This window comes from Peromyscus leucopus, chromosome 1, assembly GCF_004664715.2.
Source record: "Peromyscus leucopus breed LL Stock chromosome 1, UCI_PerLeu_2.1, whole genome shotgun sequence".
Lineage (NCBI taxonomy): Eukaryota > Metazoa > Chordata > Mammalia > Rodentia > Cricetidae > Peromyscus > Peromyscus leucopus.
This window is the reverse complement of record NC_051063.1, coordinates 181275049-181291846: the sequence shown is the minus strand read 5'-3', so window position 1 is coordinate 181291846 and position 16798 is coordinate 181275049. Positions and strand designations below refer to the sequence as shown.

General features: G+C 40.4%; 1 protein-coding gene across 2 annotated transcripts; it reads left to right on the top strand.

The window, feature by feature from the left end:
• The first annotated feature begins 9803 nt into the window (after positions 1-9803).
• Znf134 (zinc finger protein 134) lies at positions 9804-15415 on the top strand. 2 transcript variants are annotated; one of them, XM_028895157.2, is made up of 3 exons: positions 9804-10379; positions 12983-13082; positions 13890-15415. In XM_028895157.2, exons 2-3 carry the CDS (start codon positions 13043-13045, stop codon positions 15131-15133), a joined length of 1284 nt encoding a protein of 427 aa, XP_028750990.1. In that variant the 5' UTR covers positions 9804-10379; positions 12983-13042; the 3' UTR covers positions 15134-15415. The 2 variants fall into 2 exon arrangements, with proteins under 2 accessions (XP_028750990.1, XP_028750986.1); XM_028895153.2 differs by having other exon boundaries at positions 9804-10409.
• The last annotated feature ends 1383 nt before the right edge of the window (positions 15416-16798 follow it).

Below are 16798 nucleotides of genomic sequence, written 5' to 3'. Positions count from 1 at the left end.
TATTTTGTTGCTATTCATAATTGTAATTTTGCTACCATTATGAATTATAATGTGAATATTTGTTTTCTGATGTTTTTAGGGTGACCCCTGTGAAAGAGTTGTACAACTCCAAAGGGGTCACTACCCACAGTTTGAGATCCACTGCTGTAGACAGCATGTGAACTCACTTGTCCACACACTTGCTAGTCTTTGGTATGGATAATGTGTTTGCTTTGAGCCATTTTAATAGGTGTATAATAACATATAGTCTTAATTGCTTTTTTGGTGTTTCATGATATTGAGTATTTTTATGTGTTTATTTGCTAACTGTATGATTTTAAAAACCTATTTTGCCTATTTTTGAATGGAAATTGGTGTTAATGTTCTTTTCATTAATAAAAAAATATATACTAACAATATGTATTAAGACTTCATTCATTCTTCGATGAATTTGATAGACTAACTTTTATTATCAAACTTCAATGGTTTGGTAGACCAGTCCTTGGTAAATGGAGGGAAATGTGTTTGAGTACGAGAAAAATATTATAGCAGCTTTTCTCTTTTATTCACAGTGTAATAGTCAAGGAAGGTGCTGTATTTTTTAAACATTGTCTGCATTAGTAACATATTCCCTGTCTCTTAAGTCTAGCTCTTTCAGTATAAGCAAATACTGGTTTGAATATTCAATTGCATTCCCAAGATGGGCAATTCCAAACTGCCAAAGTGATATTACCAAAGATTGAGTTGGGAAGAGATATATGTTCATTTTATACCCATCATATTGATGTAATAGTCAAAAATTACCTGAAGAACATAAATATGTAAGTAAAACATTAGAAAGTGACAACTTTTGATTATTATTTTACTCTTACTTTTTAAAGATAATTAATTGAGGTGCAATTATGTTAACAAAATTTTGTATGTATACATTGTTTCTATTTTAATAGCATACTTAAAAACAGGTCTCCTAATACCCTTTTTAATCTATCCCTCTAAATATAAAATGGGTATAAGGATATATTCAACCTTTTTAATGGATATTTTCACGTATGCAAATAGTAAGATTATGTGAAAAAAACCTTATGAGTCCTTACAAATGAATTGCAATTAACTGTGCATATATAGATATATGCCTTTTACCAAGTAGTTTTTGTTTGTGTGTGACAGTCTCCTGTAGTCTAGGTTGGCCTTGAGTTCATTAGCTGAGAATGATCTTAAGTTTATCCTCCTGCCTCTCTACCTTTCTAGTTCTATGATTACATGCATGTTCCATCCTGCCCAGTTTATGTGGTGCTGGAGATTAAATGCAGGGCTCCATGCATGCTAGCTAAATACTCAGCAGCTAAGCTACATCCCAGTCCTGAATTTTGATATATCTCAAAATCCTGGTTTTTGTTGTTTGGGTTTTGGTTTTCTTTATGTTTTATTGTTGTTGTTGTTGGTTTTTTGTTTTTTTTTTTTCACATTTTCTTGGTGTTACTGAACTTACCCTGTGACCTGATATTGTATTACAGTTATCAAGGGGAATAGAACCAATAGAAAATGGATATACAATAAAAAGGAGAGTAAAGTTAAAATTGTTTATACAAAGGCTGGATAATCCCACAGTGGCCGGGAAGACTTGAAAACCAGTTGCTGCCCAGTCTTAAGAAGCTGGAAGACTCAGAACAATAGGGTGCATTATCCATTCCCAGTCTAAGGCTGAAGGCCTAAGAGAATTACTATAGTCTAGTCTGCTATTTAAAAATTGAAGACCGGTGTGGTGGCACATGCCTTTAATCCCAGCACTCCAGAGGCAGAGGCAGGTGGATCTCTGTGAGTTTGAAGCCAGCCTGGTCTACATAGTTTCAGTAGAGCTAGAACTACATAATTAGATACTGTCTCAAATGAGTAAATGAGTGAATAAATGTTGAATGATCTGCAGTCTGGTGTCTTCAAGTCATGGCAAAAGCAAAAAAATTGCCCATGGGGAAGAATCAAGCTTGGTTGTTGTATGACAGCATTTGGGCTTTGTTCATCCAATCCCCTAACAGGCAGTGCCATCAACACTCAGGGGACATCTTCCTCCTTTACTTTCATGACGTGACGCTAATCATCCTTGGAAATCCTGTCATAAATCTTCCCAGAAAGGCCAATGAGATTCCTTAGTGCGTAAACCTTACCACCAAATTGATGATGACCTGAATTCGTTCCCTGAGATCTACATGGTGGAAGAAAAAGGAAAATAACTCCTTCAAATTGTTCTATGGCCTATACATACATACACACAAAAGAAATAAATGTTTAAAAAACATTCCCAGAAAGAGCTTTACCAGTTTTCTAAGCAACTTTCAATCCATTTAAGGTAACTAAGATTAACCATGACCTAAAAACAAAAGGGTTGATTAAATCTATACATAGATTTATGACAGTGACACTCCAATGCACTGGTTGTTTCGTTGGTTTTTGACTATTTACAGTGTATGCCTTAAGCATTATTTTTACACATTGCAATTTACTAATATACTACAGCTTGGAAACAAAAAAAATTAAGTGCTGTATTTTAAAGTAAAAAAAAAAAATGGAGTAGGAATGTCTAGGAATTTATCTAAGAGTTTCAGAGCAACACAGCCTGAAGATAAACATAGCAATCCTGCATGGCAGTTACACAGTTGACAGAACACACATGTATGTATGTACGTATGTGTGTATGTATGTACGTAGTATCACATAACCAAATCAGATATGACAGACAAGGTACCAAGAGCCAGTACATGTAGACCAGAGATCTGTAAGACACAATGATCAGAAGCTGATAACTTTTAGCTGTCCAAAATTTCTCCTGTAGATCAACTAAAGAAAGCCAAATATGCTCCCTTAGTCATACTGGATGCCAAGTTTCTTGGAAACCCGCCACCACCTTCCCTGTGCCAACAGCTGCCAAACTTGTCATTCCTATAACCTTTCCCTATTAGAAGTTTTGTCCCTCCGTTATTTTTGCTTCTCTGACAAAGGCAAATATTTGATGCTTGATTCTTTCATCAAGCCATTTCTAGGAAGTATCCTTTCTTGTCCTGATTTTTTAAGATTACCAGATCACCAGAGGCCAGAGATTTGGATCCCCTGCAAGTTGGAGTTAGTTATGAGATGTGCACGTGCATCCTGATAACTGGACTCAGATCCTCACTAAAAGATGTATGTGTCCTTCACTTCTGAATCATCTTTCCAGCCCACAATTACCCCCTCCCTCTGTTACTATGGTAGGCTCTACTCTTCATAATCACGTGTCAAGTGTGATTTCTTTGGGAGAAATAGGGCAGCAGAGAATAACAGTTGATGCTGGTGAACGCCTTTGTGAATGCAGTAAATGCAGGAGATTCTTCAGGTACAAATCTTACCTCAGTAGACTCAAAAATGATCACATAGGTGCAAAATTATACAAGTGAGTGCACAAAATCTCCAAGAGATAAATCTGTCCTCAGTCAACACCAAAGAGTTACACATTGAAAAGAGTATGGGAAATGGAGAGATTACCCACACTCTAGAAGATGGTCTCACACTGTGTACATACAGTCAGCACTAAATGGACTAGGTGGGTATTAAATTGAAAATAAAGAACACATGAAATTGGGAAAAGTGGGTTAATAGGGAGTAATTGAAAGGGAGGAAATGGGGGACTGGGTTTGATAGAACAGTGTATTCATGTATTTTTAAGATCTTAAAGTGCAGCGGGAATAAGTATAGGAAAATGTTCAACATCCTTAGCTATGAGGGAAATGCAAATGCAAGCAATACTGGTATTCTCTTTCACCCCAGTCAGAATGACTATCATTGAAAAAACCAATGGTGAGGATGCAAGAAGCAGAGAGAAAGAACCTTTATACACTCTAGGTGGAAATGTAAATTAGTGCTGTCACTCTGAGTATGGAAGTTCCTCACTGAACACACACACACACACACACACACACACACACACACACACACACACACACTGCCACTCCCTGTGATCACACAGGCCACTCCAGCCAGGGAAGAAGATAGGCTAACTACAGATCTCCACTTTTCTCTCCATTCCTGCTCCAGCCCACCTTCCCCTCCTGCACTCATCTATAGTGGATCACACAGATCTTCCCTTGCAAACTGACCACTCCTGCCAAGGAAGCAGATAGGCTAACTGCAAATTTTCACCTTTCCCTCCATTCCCCCAAGTCTAATCCCTCAACACACTCCTCATCTGGGCAACAGAACACCTGCAGCAACCTCCCCCACCCCCATGTCATCTCTGGTGGATCCCACAGATCTTTCCCTCCTAACCTCCTTTCCCCCACATTTTGTTTTATCTACTCCTCAACTCCAGCAGGCACTCCCTGCAAACAAGCCACTCTGCTGGGGATGGCATATAAGATGCCTGACGTGCTGCCAGCAGAGACTGGAGATGAGGGAGGGACACTAGATTGAGGATCATCAACCCTCTGTGCAATCCCCTCCAGATCTTCTGCTTAGCATGACTCTAGAGAACCAAGGCAGAAATGCCTACATGTCCTGAGGTCATGCTTTATGGCATGCACATGTCATGTTCTCCTCCATATAATTACTTCTTGTATGCTAGTCTTTTTCTTCTATCTGATCTTCATGTTCTATGTTCCTAGATCAATGGTGATTTCGGTGATACCGGAAAGGAGTGAAGTAAATTTCACAGGAAATTATACAGAGATGATCAGCCAGGCTGGGGTGAAGGCAGTGATGCAGTTCATGGGAAAGAACCTGAAGCCTGGGGAAGCTTTTCAGGTTTGGATAACCTGTACCAAATGTGTGGTCAACTATAGCACATGGTATGATGTGTATTAACACACTGGACTTAAATTGGCCATGATGAATAATTGAGTTTCTGAGGATATTACAAGGGCATTGTATAAAACTTGAGACCCTAAGGGGTAGTGGCTGAAGACTGGATGGAGTAACATATAGATGAGATGACAAAGTAAAAGTGTGGGAACCTAGAATAGGAGGAAAATGTTGGCTGTGTGAGAAGGAAATGACTGTCTGGTACATTGACCACTGTTCTTATTTTTACCTTTTTTGCGAAATTACATGTTGCTAGCCTTTGGGCCAAGTGCTCAAAAGATTGTATAATCATTAATAATAAAAATAGATTATGCTTGCTTTGGTGTTAAGTCTCGGATAGTCCCTGTGTTTAGTTAAAGATGATGAAGAATATATTGGTGATTTAAGAATAACCTTTGCAATCATGAGAACATTTTGTATTGGGTGATTTCCCCTTTTCTTTCTGCTCCCCCTTACTTATGATAATAAAAGACTGAGGTTACCAGGGCAAAAGCAGAAGCTAAGAGAAGATAGGGAAACTAAAGAAACTGTGGCAGAGAAGCTACTTAGCAAGTGCAGAAGCCCGGAGTGACCTGTCAGCTTGCAGTAGCACTGTCTCTGAGTCATTACTGCGCCTTCTAAGTACCCCATCCTTCAGACCCCCCAGCACCACTCGAATCAGGGAAGCAGGTAGGCTAACTTCCTATCTTCAACTCTCCATCCATTTCTCCAAGTCTAATCCCCTAGTGCCATCCTCAGCTCTATAGCAGACCTTCTGCTATGGCCGCTCCACACTCTCTACCCCCATTCTCAGGGGACTAACTAAGCGGATGTTTGCTTTCATCCCTCTGTGGACCTCCTAAAATAATCCCCATTCCTAAGTGTCAGCTCCCAAGTCCCAGAAACATATTTTACCTAGAACACCCAGTGCTCACACCTATCAGGAACTCAGAAGATAGGCAACACACAGTCACCACACTCTCCTAGGAACAAACCACCCAACAAAGGCAAGACCAGATATTACCACCTAGAATCACAGTTTTCCCAAACACAGATGCTTAAAGCCCAGCATAAAAACACAATTAAATACTCAGGACAATATATCTCCACTAGAGTCCAGCAGCCCTACTTGAGCAGGCCTTGAATATTCCAACATAATGGAATCATAAATAAAAGCATTTAAATCAGCCTTTATGAATATGAGAGATGTCCATAAAGAGGAAATGAATAAACCCCTTAAAGAAATCAATGAAAACACAAACCATGGAAGAAAATGAATAAAACCATTCAAGACATGAAAATGGAAATAGAATCAATAATGAATACCCAAAACGAGGGAAATCTGGAAATGAAAAATATAGGAAGTCAACAGGAACCACAGAGGTAAGCTTCACCACCAAAATACGAGAGATGGAATAAAGAATCTCAGGCATTAAAGAAGAAGTGGATACCTCAAAGAAAAGTCTAAAAAACTCCTGACACAAAACATCCAGGAAATCTGGGACACTATGAAAAGAAGAAAAATCTAAGAATAATAGGAATAGAGGAAGGAAAAGAAACTCAGCTCAATGGCTGAGAATATATTTTCAACAAAATCATAGAAAAAAAAAACCTAACATAAAGAAGAATTTATCTACAAGGTACAAGAAACTTAAGGGACACTCAATAGACTAGAACAAAAAAGAAAGTCCCCTAGTACCTGTGGAGGGCCCTGCCAACATATGTTGCTATGAGAACACACCTCACAAAAGAGTTAGTGAAAGAGGTTTATTGGAGGAGGGGGAAGAGCAAAAGAATGTAAAGCAGAAGGACCATTGTCCATCCAGTTCATTTTACAAGACCACAGTTACACTGATACCCAAACTACATAAAATCCCAACAAAGAAAGTGAATTACACACCAATTTCCCTTATGAACATGGATTCAGAAATTCTCATTAATACACAAACATAATCTGAGAACACATTAAAGATCATTCACAATGATCAAGAAAGCTTCATGCCAGAGAAATAGGCATGGCTCAACATACATAAATCAATAAATGTAATCCTCCATATAAACAGCCAGAAAGACAAAAACCACATGATCATTTGATTAGATGCAGAGAAGGCCTTTGAAAAAAATCTAATGCCCCTTCATGATAAAAATCCTTGACAAATTAAGGATAGAAGGACATACCTCAACATTATAAAGGCAGTTTATAGCAAACCCATACCCAACATCAACTTAAACAGAAACTCAAAGTAATTTCATTAAAATCAGGAACAAGAAAAGGGTGACCACTCTCTCCTTTTTTATTTAATGTAGTCCTCGAAGTCTTACCTAGAACAATAAGACAACTGAAGGAGATCAAGGGGATAGAAATTACAAAGGAACAAGTCAAAATATCTTTATTTAAAGAAAATATGATAGTATAGTATATAAAAATCTACCTGGGAACTCCTACAGCTAATAGACACTTTCAGCAAAATAGCTGCATACACACTTAATTTACAAAATCAGTAGTCCTCCTATAGAATGGTTTGAGAAAGAAAGGAGGGAAACAACACTTTTGATAACAGCCTGAAATAATATAAATTATCTTGGGGTATCTATAATCAAGCCAAAAAAAAAAAAAAAACCTTCTACTCATTGAAGAAAGAAACTGAAGAAGATATCAGAAGATGGAAAGGTCTCCCATGCTCACGGATTGGTAGGAGTAACAGTAAAAATGGCCACCCTAACAAAAACAATCTAGAGATTCAATGCAATTCTCATCAAAATTCCAACAATGTGTCTTCACATATTTTGAAGTATAATTTTCAGCTTCATATAGAAATAAACAAACAAAAAACAAAAACAAAAAACCTAGGATTACTAAACAATTTTGAATAATAAAGAAACTGCTAGCGGTATCACCATCCCCAAATTTCAAGCTGTACTACAGAACTATAGTAATAAAAATAGCATAGTATTGTCACAAAAACACATTAATCAATGGAATCTAATTGAAGACCCAAGCCTAATGTCACACACCTTTGCATACCTGAGTTTTTATAAAGGTGCCAGAAATGCACACTAGAAAAAGACATCCTCAATAAATTGTGATGGTCAAACTGAGTAGTTGTATGTAAAAGAATCCAAACAGATCCATACTCATGAACCTGCATAAATCTCAACTCCAAATGGTTCAAAGACCGCAACATAAAAACATATACACTGAACCTGATAATAAAGAAAGTGAGGAATAGCCTTGAACTCGCTGGCACAGATAAAGACTTTTTGAACAGAACACTCATCACAGGCACTAAAACAAATAGTTAATAAATGGAAACTCATTAATCTGAGAAGCATCTGCATGTCAGAGGACACCATCATTCAGAGAAAGCAGCAGCCTACAGAATAGGAAAAGATTTTTTTTTTTTTACCAACTTCACATTCAATAAAGGGCTAATATCCTACATGACTGAGAAATATTTAAAGAAATGTTCAACATCCTTAGCCATCAAAGAAATGCAAATTAAAACTACTTTAAGATTTTTATCTCACACCCATCAGAATGGCTAAGATTAATAACCCAAGTGACAGCTGATGCTGGTGAGGATGTGGAGTCAGAGGAACACTCATACATTGCTGGGGGAGGTATAAACTCATCCAACCACTACAGAAATTAGTGTGATGGGTCCTCAGGAAGATGGAAATCCATATACCTATATTTCCAGCTATACCACTCTTGGGCATATACCCAAAAGATGCTTTATCCTACTACAGAGACACTTGCTAAATTGTTGCTCAGTTCATAATAGCCAGAAATTGGCAACAACCTAGATATCTCTCAACAGAAAAATTAATGAAAATGTGGTACATTTACATAAGAGAATACTATTTCAATTTTTAAATGACATCATGAATTTTGTAGGCAAATAGACAGAACTAGAAAAAAAATCATCCTCAGCAAGGTGTTCTGGATGGAGAGAGACAAACATGGTATGTATTTGCTTATATGTGGATATTATCTGTTAAGTTAATGATAAACAAGCTACAATCCATAGGAACACAAAGACTATGTGTAGAGTAAGGGCTTAGAGGGAAAAGGCATATCTCTTTAGGAAATGGAAATAGATATGGATGGAGGTCTGGAAATGGAGGATCAATTAAGGATAGTGAGGAGAGAGGGGTTGTGGATTGGGAATACGGGGAGTAGGAAGCTAAAATAAGGGACACTTGAAGAATAGTATGAAAACCTAATACAGTGGAAGCTTTCTAATACATATCTATAAATGAAGGTGATCTAAATGAACCACCAAATAGTGGTACAGTCAGAGTCATAACTGTCCATCTGTTGTCACCCAGTGAATTACATTTTATGATTAAAGCTCTGCAATGGTCACAGTTCAAGCACCCCTGTGCTCAGCATTGTGTATGTCTGAGACTTCAGTATCTCCTTCAGTTATCCTGATGCCCTAACAATTCCAAATGCCATTGGCTTCCTCGGAATATATATGTACTTGTGAAGACAACATGGTCGTGGTTAAACAGGTTTTGGTTATTTAAACGGTTCAAGCTTCTCTATCTGAAATTTCAATTCTAATGTTATTCCTGGAATTGTAGGTGAAATGAGGTCAGTTATTCCAAGTCTACATTTCCATGCCCTGATGATATCTTTGCACGTGACTGTCAGTGAGACCATGCCAACTCTTTATCTTGGCACGTGGGACACTTAAAACAGTTTTCATTTTTTAAATAGGTGGCATAATCCCAAAAGGAAATAAATGTATTTCAGCTTGAGGGCTAAGGGGCACCATTTAGATAAGAGTGTTACTTCATTGGTTGGATACCATACAGAAAGGTGCCTCTGTTGATCACCTGCTTTTAGAATATTCTGGTATTCCCTTCCCGATCTGGTCATCTCTTGGAGTCCTCCTAGCTGAAATTTGTCTCTATGGAAAGCTGAGGAAGTGCTCCTCATTAACCAACTTTGGAGCTCATATATCCATACAAAACCTCTAAAAACTATTCTTCCACTTTATGTCTTGGGACAATTCTCACCGTTGAAGCTTGGACAACTGACTTAAAGCTTTATATTTTACTTATTTAACAAAGAAGAACATAAGAGTGGGCAGTTAAATACCCTTACCTATTTTGATGTGTATGCCCATCCTGGGGAACATTTGACGTAATTTGTCTCAATATTTGCACTCGTTGTTCTCTCGGTCTGGGCCTTCTCAGATGAAGGAGGTTCTGCTCTTCCCAGCGAGTTTCTGGGACCTTTCCCAGAACTTTCAGCCAAGTCACACTATTCAGGTCCTAACTGATGCCAGAGTCAGCGCCCCTTGGGTCAATTTTTCTGAAGGAACTACATTGTCCAGAATCCAGCGCGCCCGTTGGGAGCATTTCCATTTAGGCGGGACTTCCGGAATTTTTCCCAGGTCGAGTGTCTTGACAACATAATGGCCAAAACTTTGGAGCTCATTCCGATTTGACGGGCGCCAGAATTCACAAAAGGAGACTTACTTGCCCCTGAGGGAATATTGAGCGGTGACAAAGCCAAGAGATCTCGTCTCCAGGGTCAAGTGACAGCGGTCCCTGCTCGCCCTACTTTGGCGCTGCTTAGGCAGGTGAGGGCGGTGGCCATGAACCCTGCGCAGGTGGGTCCTAAGTTCTCAGACCTTCACCTGTCATCCTCAACCTCTAATCAGAAATCCACAAGTGGCTGCAGGGCAGGGGACCCGAGTGAGTGGGAGGATTGCGGTTTCTGACCAGCAGTGGAATGTAGAGCAGTGTGATGGCAAAACAAAACACGACCAGAGCAGAGGCTTGGCGAGTGCATGAAACAAGCGAAAAGTGGGTGCCTTTTTGACCCTTGTATGCAGGAGAGATTTTGCAGTCATTCCTATCCTGCGTCACACGCTTACGATGAATTGTATCCTCATTTGAGAACTAAGGATCATTTTGAATGATGGAAAAAGATGATCTTAAAAAGACTTAAATATGCATTCCGGTATTCATTCAGGAAACAGTCTGCTGTGGGGTTGGGATGATAAGGACTGGAGCAGGGACTCAGGCCAGGAAGCTATTGCAACTGACTTTGAGAATGTTCTGGTAATAACTCGACTAGCATAGGGTCGGAGGAACGTGGAATGGATTCTGGATAGTCATTAAATTCTGAAGATAAATTTGGAGATGAAACCGTCCAAGTTTCCTGGTCTTATCAAATGTGGTTGTGAAAGCAGTGAGTAAAGAACTGTCCCACTACCTCTCCCCCACTTCATAAACACCTGAAAGGTTAAAAATGATGTTAGAGTGGTGAACATTTTTTTTTTCAGAAGGATTAAGAATTGGGGTTTAGACATGGTAAATCCAAGGTGTCTCACAGTGCAACCAGCAGGAAAGCTTGCAAAATATTCTGGTCCAGCATCCTGGGGAAGGGATTGTTGGAGACCTCATAGGTGAGGTATGAGGTCATACCTAGAGATTTGGATGACGTTGAGATTTATTATGGGTGTTATTTTATGTGGTGTTTAAGATGAGAAACAGGAAACTTGAGGGTAGTTTTCCATTTTGCTCAGGACCATGTGACATAGCCTGAGAATGAATTTAGGTGTTCTTCCTGTTTGGAGTGGGAGCTTCTTGATGAAGTTCATACATTGTACTATTGTGGTATGATGCATTCTGTGCTTTATATTTACCGTCTCCTGGGATAGGGGAGCTATCCTAGGCTTCTGGGATGACACTGTTCTCCTTTTTTTTTTTTAATTTATTTTACAATACTATTCAGTTCTACATAATAGCCACAGATTCCCTTGTTCTCTCCCTTCCTGCCCCCCTCCTCTTCCCCCCAGAACACCCCCCATTCCCACCTCCTCCAGATCAAGGTCTCCCCCGAGGACTGGGATCGACCTGATAGACTCAGTCCAGGCAGGTCCAGTCCTCTCCTCCCAGATTGAGCCAAGCGTTCCTGCATAAGTCCCAGGTTTCAAACAGCTAACTCATGCAACGAGCCCAGGACCTGGTACCACTGCCTAGATGCCTCCCAAACAGATCAAGCCAATCAACTGTCTCACCTATTCAGAGGGCCTGATCCAGTTGGGGGCCCCTCAGCCTTTGGTTCATAGTTCATGTGTTTCCATTCATTTGGTTATTTGTCCCTGTGCTTTATCCAACCTTGGTTTCAACAATACTCGCTCATATAAACCCTCCTCTTTCTCACTAATTAGACTCCCAGTGCTCCACCAGGGGTCTAGCCATGGATGTCTGCATCCAGATTCCTCAGTCCTTGGATGGGGTTTATGGCACAACTATTAGGGTGTTTGGCCATCCCATCAACAGAGTAGGTCAGTCCTGGCTGTCTCTCGACCATTGCCAGCAGTCTTTTGTGGGGGTATCTTTGTGGATTTCTGTGGGCCTCTTTAGCTCTTTGTTTCTTCCTTTTCTCATGTGGTCTTCATTTACCATGGTCTCCTATTCCTTGTTCTCCCTTTCTTTTCTTGATCCAGCTAGGATCTCCCGCTCTCTTTCCCTCGACCCTCGCCCTTCATTGCTCCCACTCATGTCCAGGCTGTTCATGTAGATCTCATCCATTTCTCTGTGTCTTTCTTGGGGTCCCGTTTTCCAGGTAGCCTCACTGGTGATGTGAGTAGCAGTCCAGTCATCCTTGTTCCACATCTAGCATCTTCCTATGAGTGAGTACATACCATATTTGTCTTTCTGAGTCTGGGTTAACCTCACTCAGGATGATACCAGCCACCCTGTTCTCCTTTTTTAAACTATAGGGCTTGATCTTTTCTTACCATAGCTGTGCCTTAGCCACTACTGTTTTACCTGATTGCTTCACATAGGTTCTCTGGGTGCCAAGCCTTAGATACAATGAATTTTCTTCTTCATTCTCTCTGCTCCCCAATTCTTACTCTCAGGAGACTAGCCAGGACATGTTTGGGCATCAAGGGTCTTAAGGTTATCAGAGTAGATCACATCCTGCATGCTTTCTCCCTGGTGGTAAGACTTGGCCTACAAGCACACACTTCAGGGCTCCATGTTCTGCCACCCCTTTAACATTTTTCTGGATCAGCAAATAAAGCTTTCAGTTATCATAGTCATTGTTTGTGGAACTCACTGGACTGTTCCTGCAAGACAGGCTTTATTTTATTGTATTTTCCTCCCAGTCTTGCATGGGTGTGTTTTATACTCACCTATGCTTTCCCTGGTGATTTCTGTCTTCCAGATCCTTTATGATTCCTGAATGATGGCAAGCAGAGAGTCCTGGGCACCTGACTGAAAGGGGATGACTCTAAGCGCAGCACAAGAAGCTTGGACCAACTCAAGTAAGAACTAGAGGAGGGCATGGCTTTCAAATGTTTATCAGATGGTATCAGATGCCTGTCTTGTGTCCACTACCATTTGAAGCCAATGCCAGATGACATACCTTCTTTCTGTCTTTTCCTCTCCATCTACCCCTTTTGTTATTTTTGCTCTAGTTTCTGACCCAGGGCTTTCTCCCCATGTCTCTAATGCAAATGTTTTCTATTGCTCCCTCGTCAGTCTTTCTAGTATTGGACTGAAAGAAGATCATTGGACTGAACTAAGATCATCAGATGTATACATAATTCTTTAATAGTCTTTGAATATAAGCCACTCATTTTGAATCAGACATTCCTGGGCCAGGAACATACACTTATGCGTAACTCTGACCTGTTACTAGCAGTCAGCCAACCTTTTCCAGAAGTCATTTTTTAGAGAAATAATAAAGACTACTTTTTCTCCTGTACTAGCCTCATTCTTATATCTTTATCTCATAGCCTTCTCTATTCTTTGATCACCCATTATGGGTGGTGCCATCCCTGGGCTGGTGGTCCTGGGTTCTGAAAGAAAGCAGGCCAAAAAAGCCATGGGGAGCAATCCAGTAAGCAGTACCCCTTCATGGCTTCTATGTCAGTGCCCGCCTCCAGGTTTCTGCCCCATATGAGTTCCTGTCCTGATTTCCTTTAATTATGAACAGTGCTGTGGAAGAGTAAGCTGAATAAACTCCTCCCCAGCTTGCCTTTGGCCAAGGTATTTTGGCAGCAGTAGTAACCCTGACTAAGACAACATGTGTTCCAGCGTGTAAATACCAGTGTTTTATCTGCCTTCAGGTTGTTGGTGTGCAGCGAAGGATGAAGCAGAGCCTTCTGAACCAAGCATTTCTGTTGGAGTACCGCATGTTAACATTCCCAAGGCAGGTTCCTTCTTCACTCAGACAACTTATCCTTGTGGCATATGTGGCCCCATTTTGAATGGTCTTTTGCATGTGGAGGAACACCAAGGAACATACCCTGCACTTGTAACTTACTCATGCAGGGCATGTGAGAGACAGTTTTGGTTAAGTGAAAACTTTTGCCAGAACCTAAAGCATAATAATGTCGAGAATTCTTTACAAAAGAATGACAGTAGAGCCTCATTATTTAAGAATTTCAAAGTTCATGTAGAGCCCTACTCTTCAGAGAAGCCCTCTATATGCGAGGTGGAACAGAGGAACCTTCAGGACAGTTTGATTGGTTACCAACAAAAGGTCACCCATAGCAAGAAGAGAGCAGGGAGCACTGAGAATGGAGAGGACTTCCATGTTGGACAAATGCATTATACATGTGGTGAGTGTGGGAAAGGTTTCAACCGCAAAGATACCCTTGTGCAGCACCAGAGGATCCATAGTGGAGAGAAGCCTTATGAGTGCAGTGAATGTGGGAAAGCCTTCAGCCGCAAAGCCACACTCATCCAGCACCAGAGGATCCATACTGGAGAAAGGCCTCATGAGTGTAGTGAATGCGGAAAAGCCTTCAGTCGAAAAGACAACCTCACTCAACATAAGAGAATCCACACTGGAGAAATGCCTTACAAGTGCCCCGAATGCGGGAAATACTTTAGCCATCACTCCAACCTAATAGTACACCAGAGGGTACACAGTGGCTCGAGGCCTTATAAGTGCAATGATTGTGGCAAAGTCTTCAGACACAAATCGACACTTGTTCAGCATGAAAGTATCCACACTGGAGAAAACCCTTATGATTGCAGTGATTGTGGGAAATCCTTCGGGCACAGATACACCCACATTAAACATCAGAGAATTCACACTGAGTCAAAGCCTTTTGAGTGCCCTGACTGCGGGAAATTTTTCAGTAGAAGCTCTGATTTTATAGCACACCAAAGGGTTCATACTGGGGAAAGGCCTTTTGTGTGCAGCAGGTGTGGGAAAGATTTCATCCGAACCTCCCACCTTGTTCGGCACCAGAAAGTTCACTCTGGAGAGAGGCCATATGAGTGCGGTGAGTGTGGGAAAGCCTACAGCTTAAGCTCCCACCTGAGTCGGCACCAAAAGATTCATGCAGCAAGAAGACTTTAGGGGTGCTTGTAGCACAATAGTATTTAGTCAGATGTTGAATCGCATAGTGAGCGGTCATGACAGGGAGATGCATTAGAAATGGCAAGTATGTAGTAAGCCTTCAAGAGCTATGTTGTACATTCTGACTAGCTCGAGAAACATGTCACTGTCTCTTAGTACATATGACTGAAACGATCTAATCTCTTCCATCTTAGTCTCTTCAACAACCTACTGTGGGATGTTCTATATGCTATAAAAATGTGTTGCTATGATTGATTAATAAAAAAATGCTGATTGGCCAGTAGCCAGGCAGGAAGTAGAGTGTAGGCGGGACAAGCAGAGAGGAGAATGCTGGGAGAAAGAAGGCTGGGTCAGGAGATGCTGCCAGCTGCTGCAATGAGTAGCAAGATGTAAACAACTGGTAAGCCACAAGCCACATGGCAAGGTATAGGTTAATAGAAATGGGTAAATTTAAGATATAAGAACAGATAGCAAGAAGCCTGCCACGGCCATACAGTTTATAAGTAATATAATTCTCTGTGTGTTTACTTGGAGGATGCTAGTGAGAGAGATTTGTTCTGACCTTGGGCCAGGCAGGACCAGGAAAACTTCAGCTACAGCAACCTCTGGGAAGAAAAGAATTATTTACTCTTCAAAGTCCCTATAGTAGTTGTGTAGCACATGATAAGAGTATAATTCCCAAGTCTGTCATATTTGACGGGCAGAGTTGTGTATAGATCTTAGCTATGCTCTGTATTTGGCTTGCAGAAATAATTTACTTCTTGGATGTTGTTTTAGTATGAAATATTTTTTATTTGCTTTTTTGAGCCAGTATTTTTATTTTGTCCAAGCTAGGCTTGAACTTCTTCTTTCCTCAGCCTCCTTAGTAGCTGAGTGTTTAGACATGTGCCTATGTCCTTGAACACACAGACTCTGCCTGCCATGTGATGGGATTAAGGGCGTGTGCTACCACTACCAGACTTCTACTAAATGGCTTGCTATTAGCTCTGACCCCTAGGCAACTTTATTTATTAACATACAAATAAGATCACATTTCAGCACAAATAAAATATCACCATATCTTTATTTGGGAACACATGATTAGTTTGCTAGTTTTAAAGGGTCACAGGTGAAGATAATCTGTGCTTTGGAATAAATTGCACCAGAACTTTAGAAGGTGAAGTTCAGGACTGTAGAACTGAGATTGTGATGAGATACAAATTTTAGGTTATAATGTAATAGATTGAGACATTTGGGACCTTGAGATGGCATCAGTTTATTTTAAACCTGGAGGTCTAGAGAGCAAACTGGTAAGCAGGTTATCTTCTTTGAAATGTACTATTTGCTAATCCCTAGGTTCTGCAAATATAGTACCTTACGTGACCAATTTGTGTTTGCAGATGTGATTAATACTGCAATGAGGTGACCCAAGGGGCTTATTCTAATAAGATTCTTAGAACTCTAGAGCCTTTCCCATTGAAAGGAAAAAAAGATGAGAGGTCACATAAGGCAGCATGAACTGGCTGTTTATTGATGACTCTGATGTGCATTCTTGGCTCATGCTGATAAGGATGTAAAGAGGACACTCATCAATTGCTCATTGGAGTGTAAACTTATGCAGCCTCTGTGGAAATCAGTGTGGCAGTTCTTTAGGAAAATGTGAATCCATCTGCCCCAAGATACAGG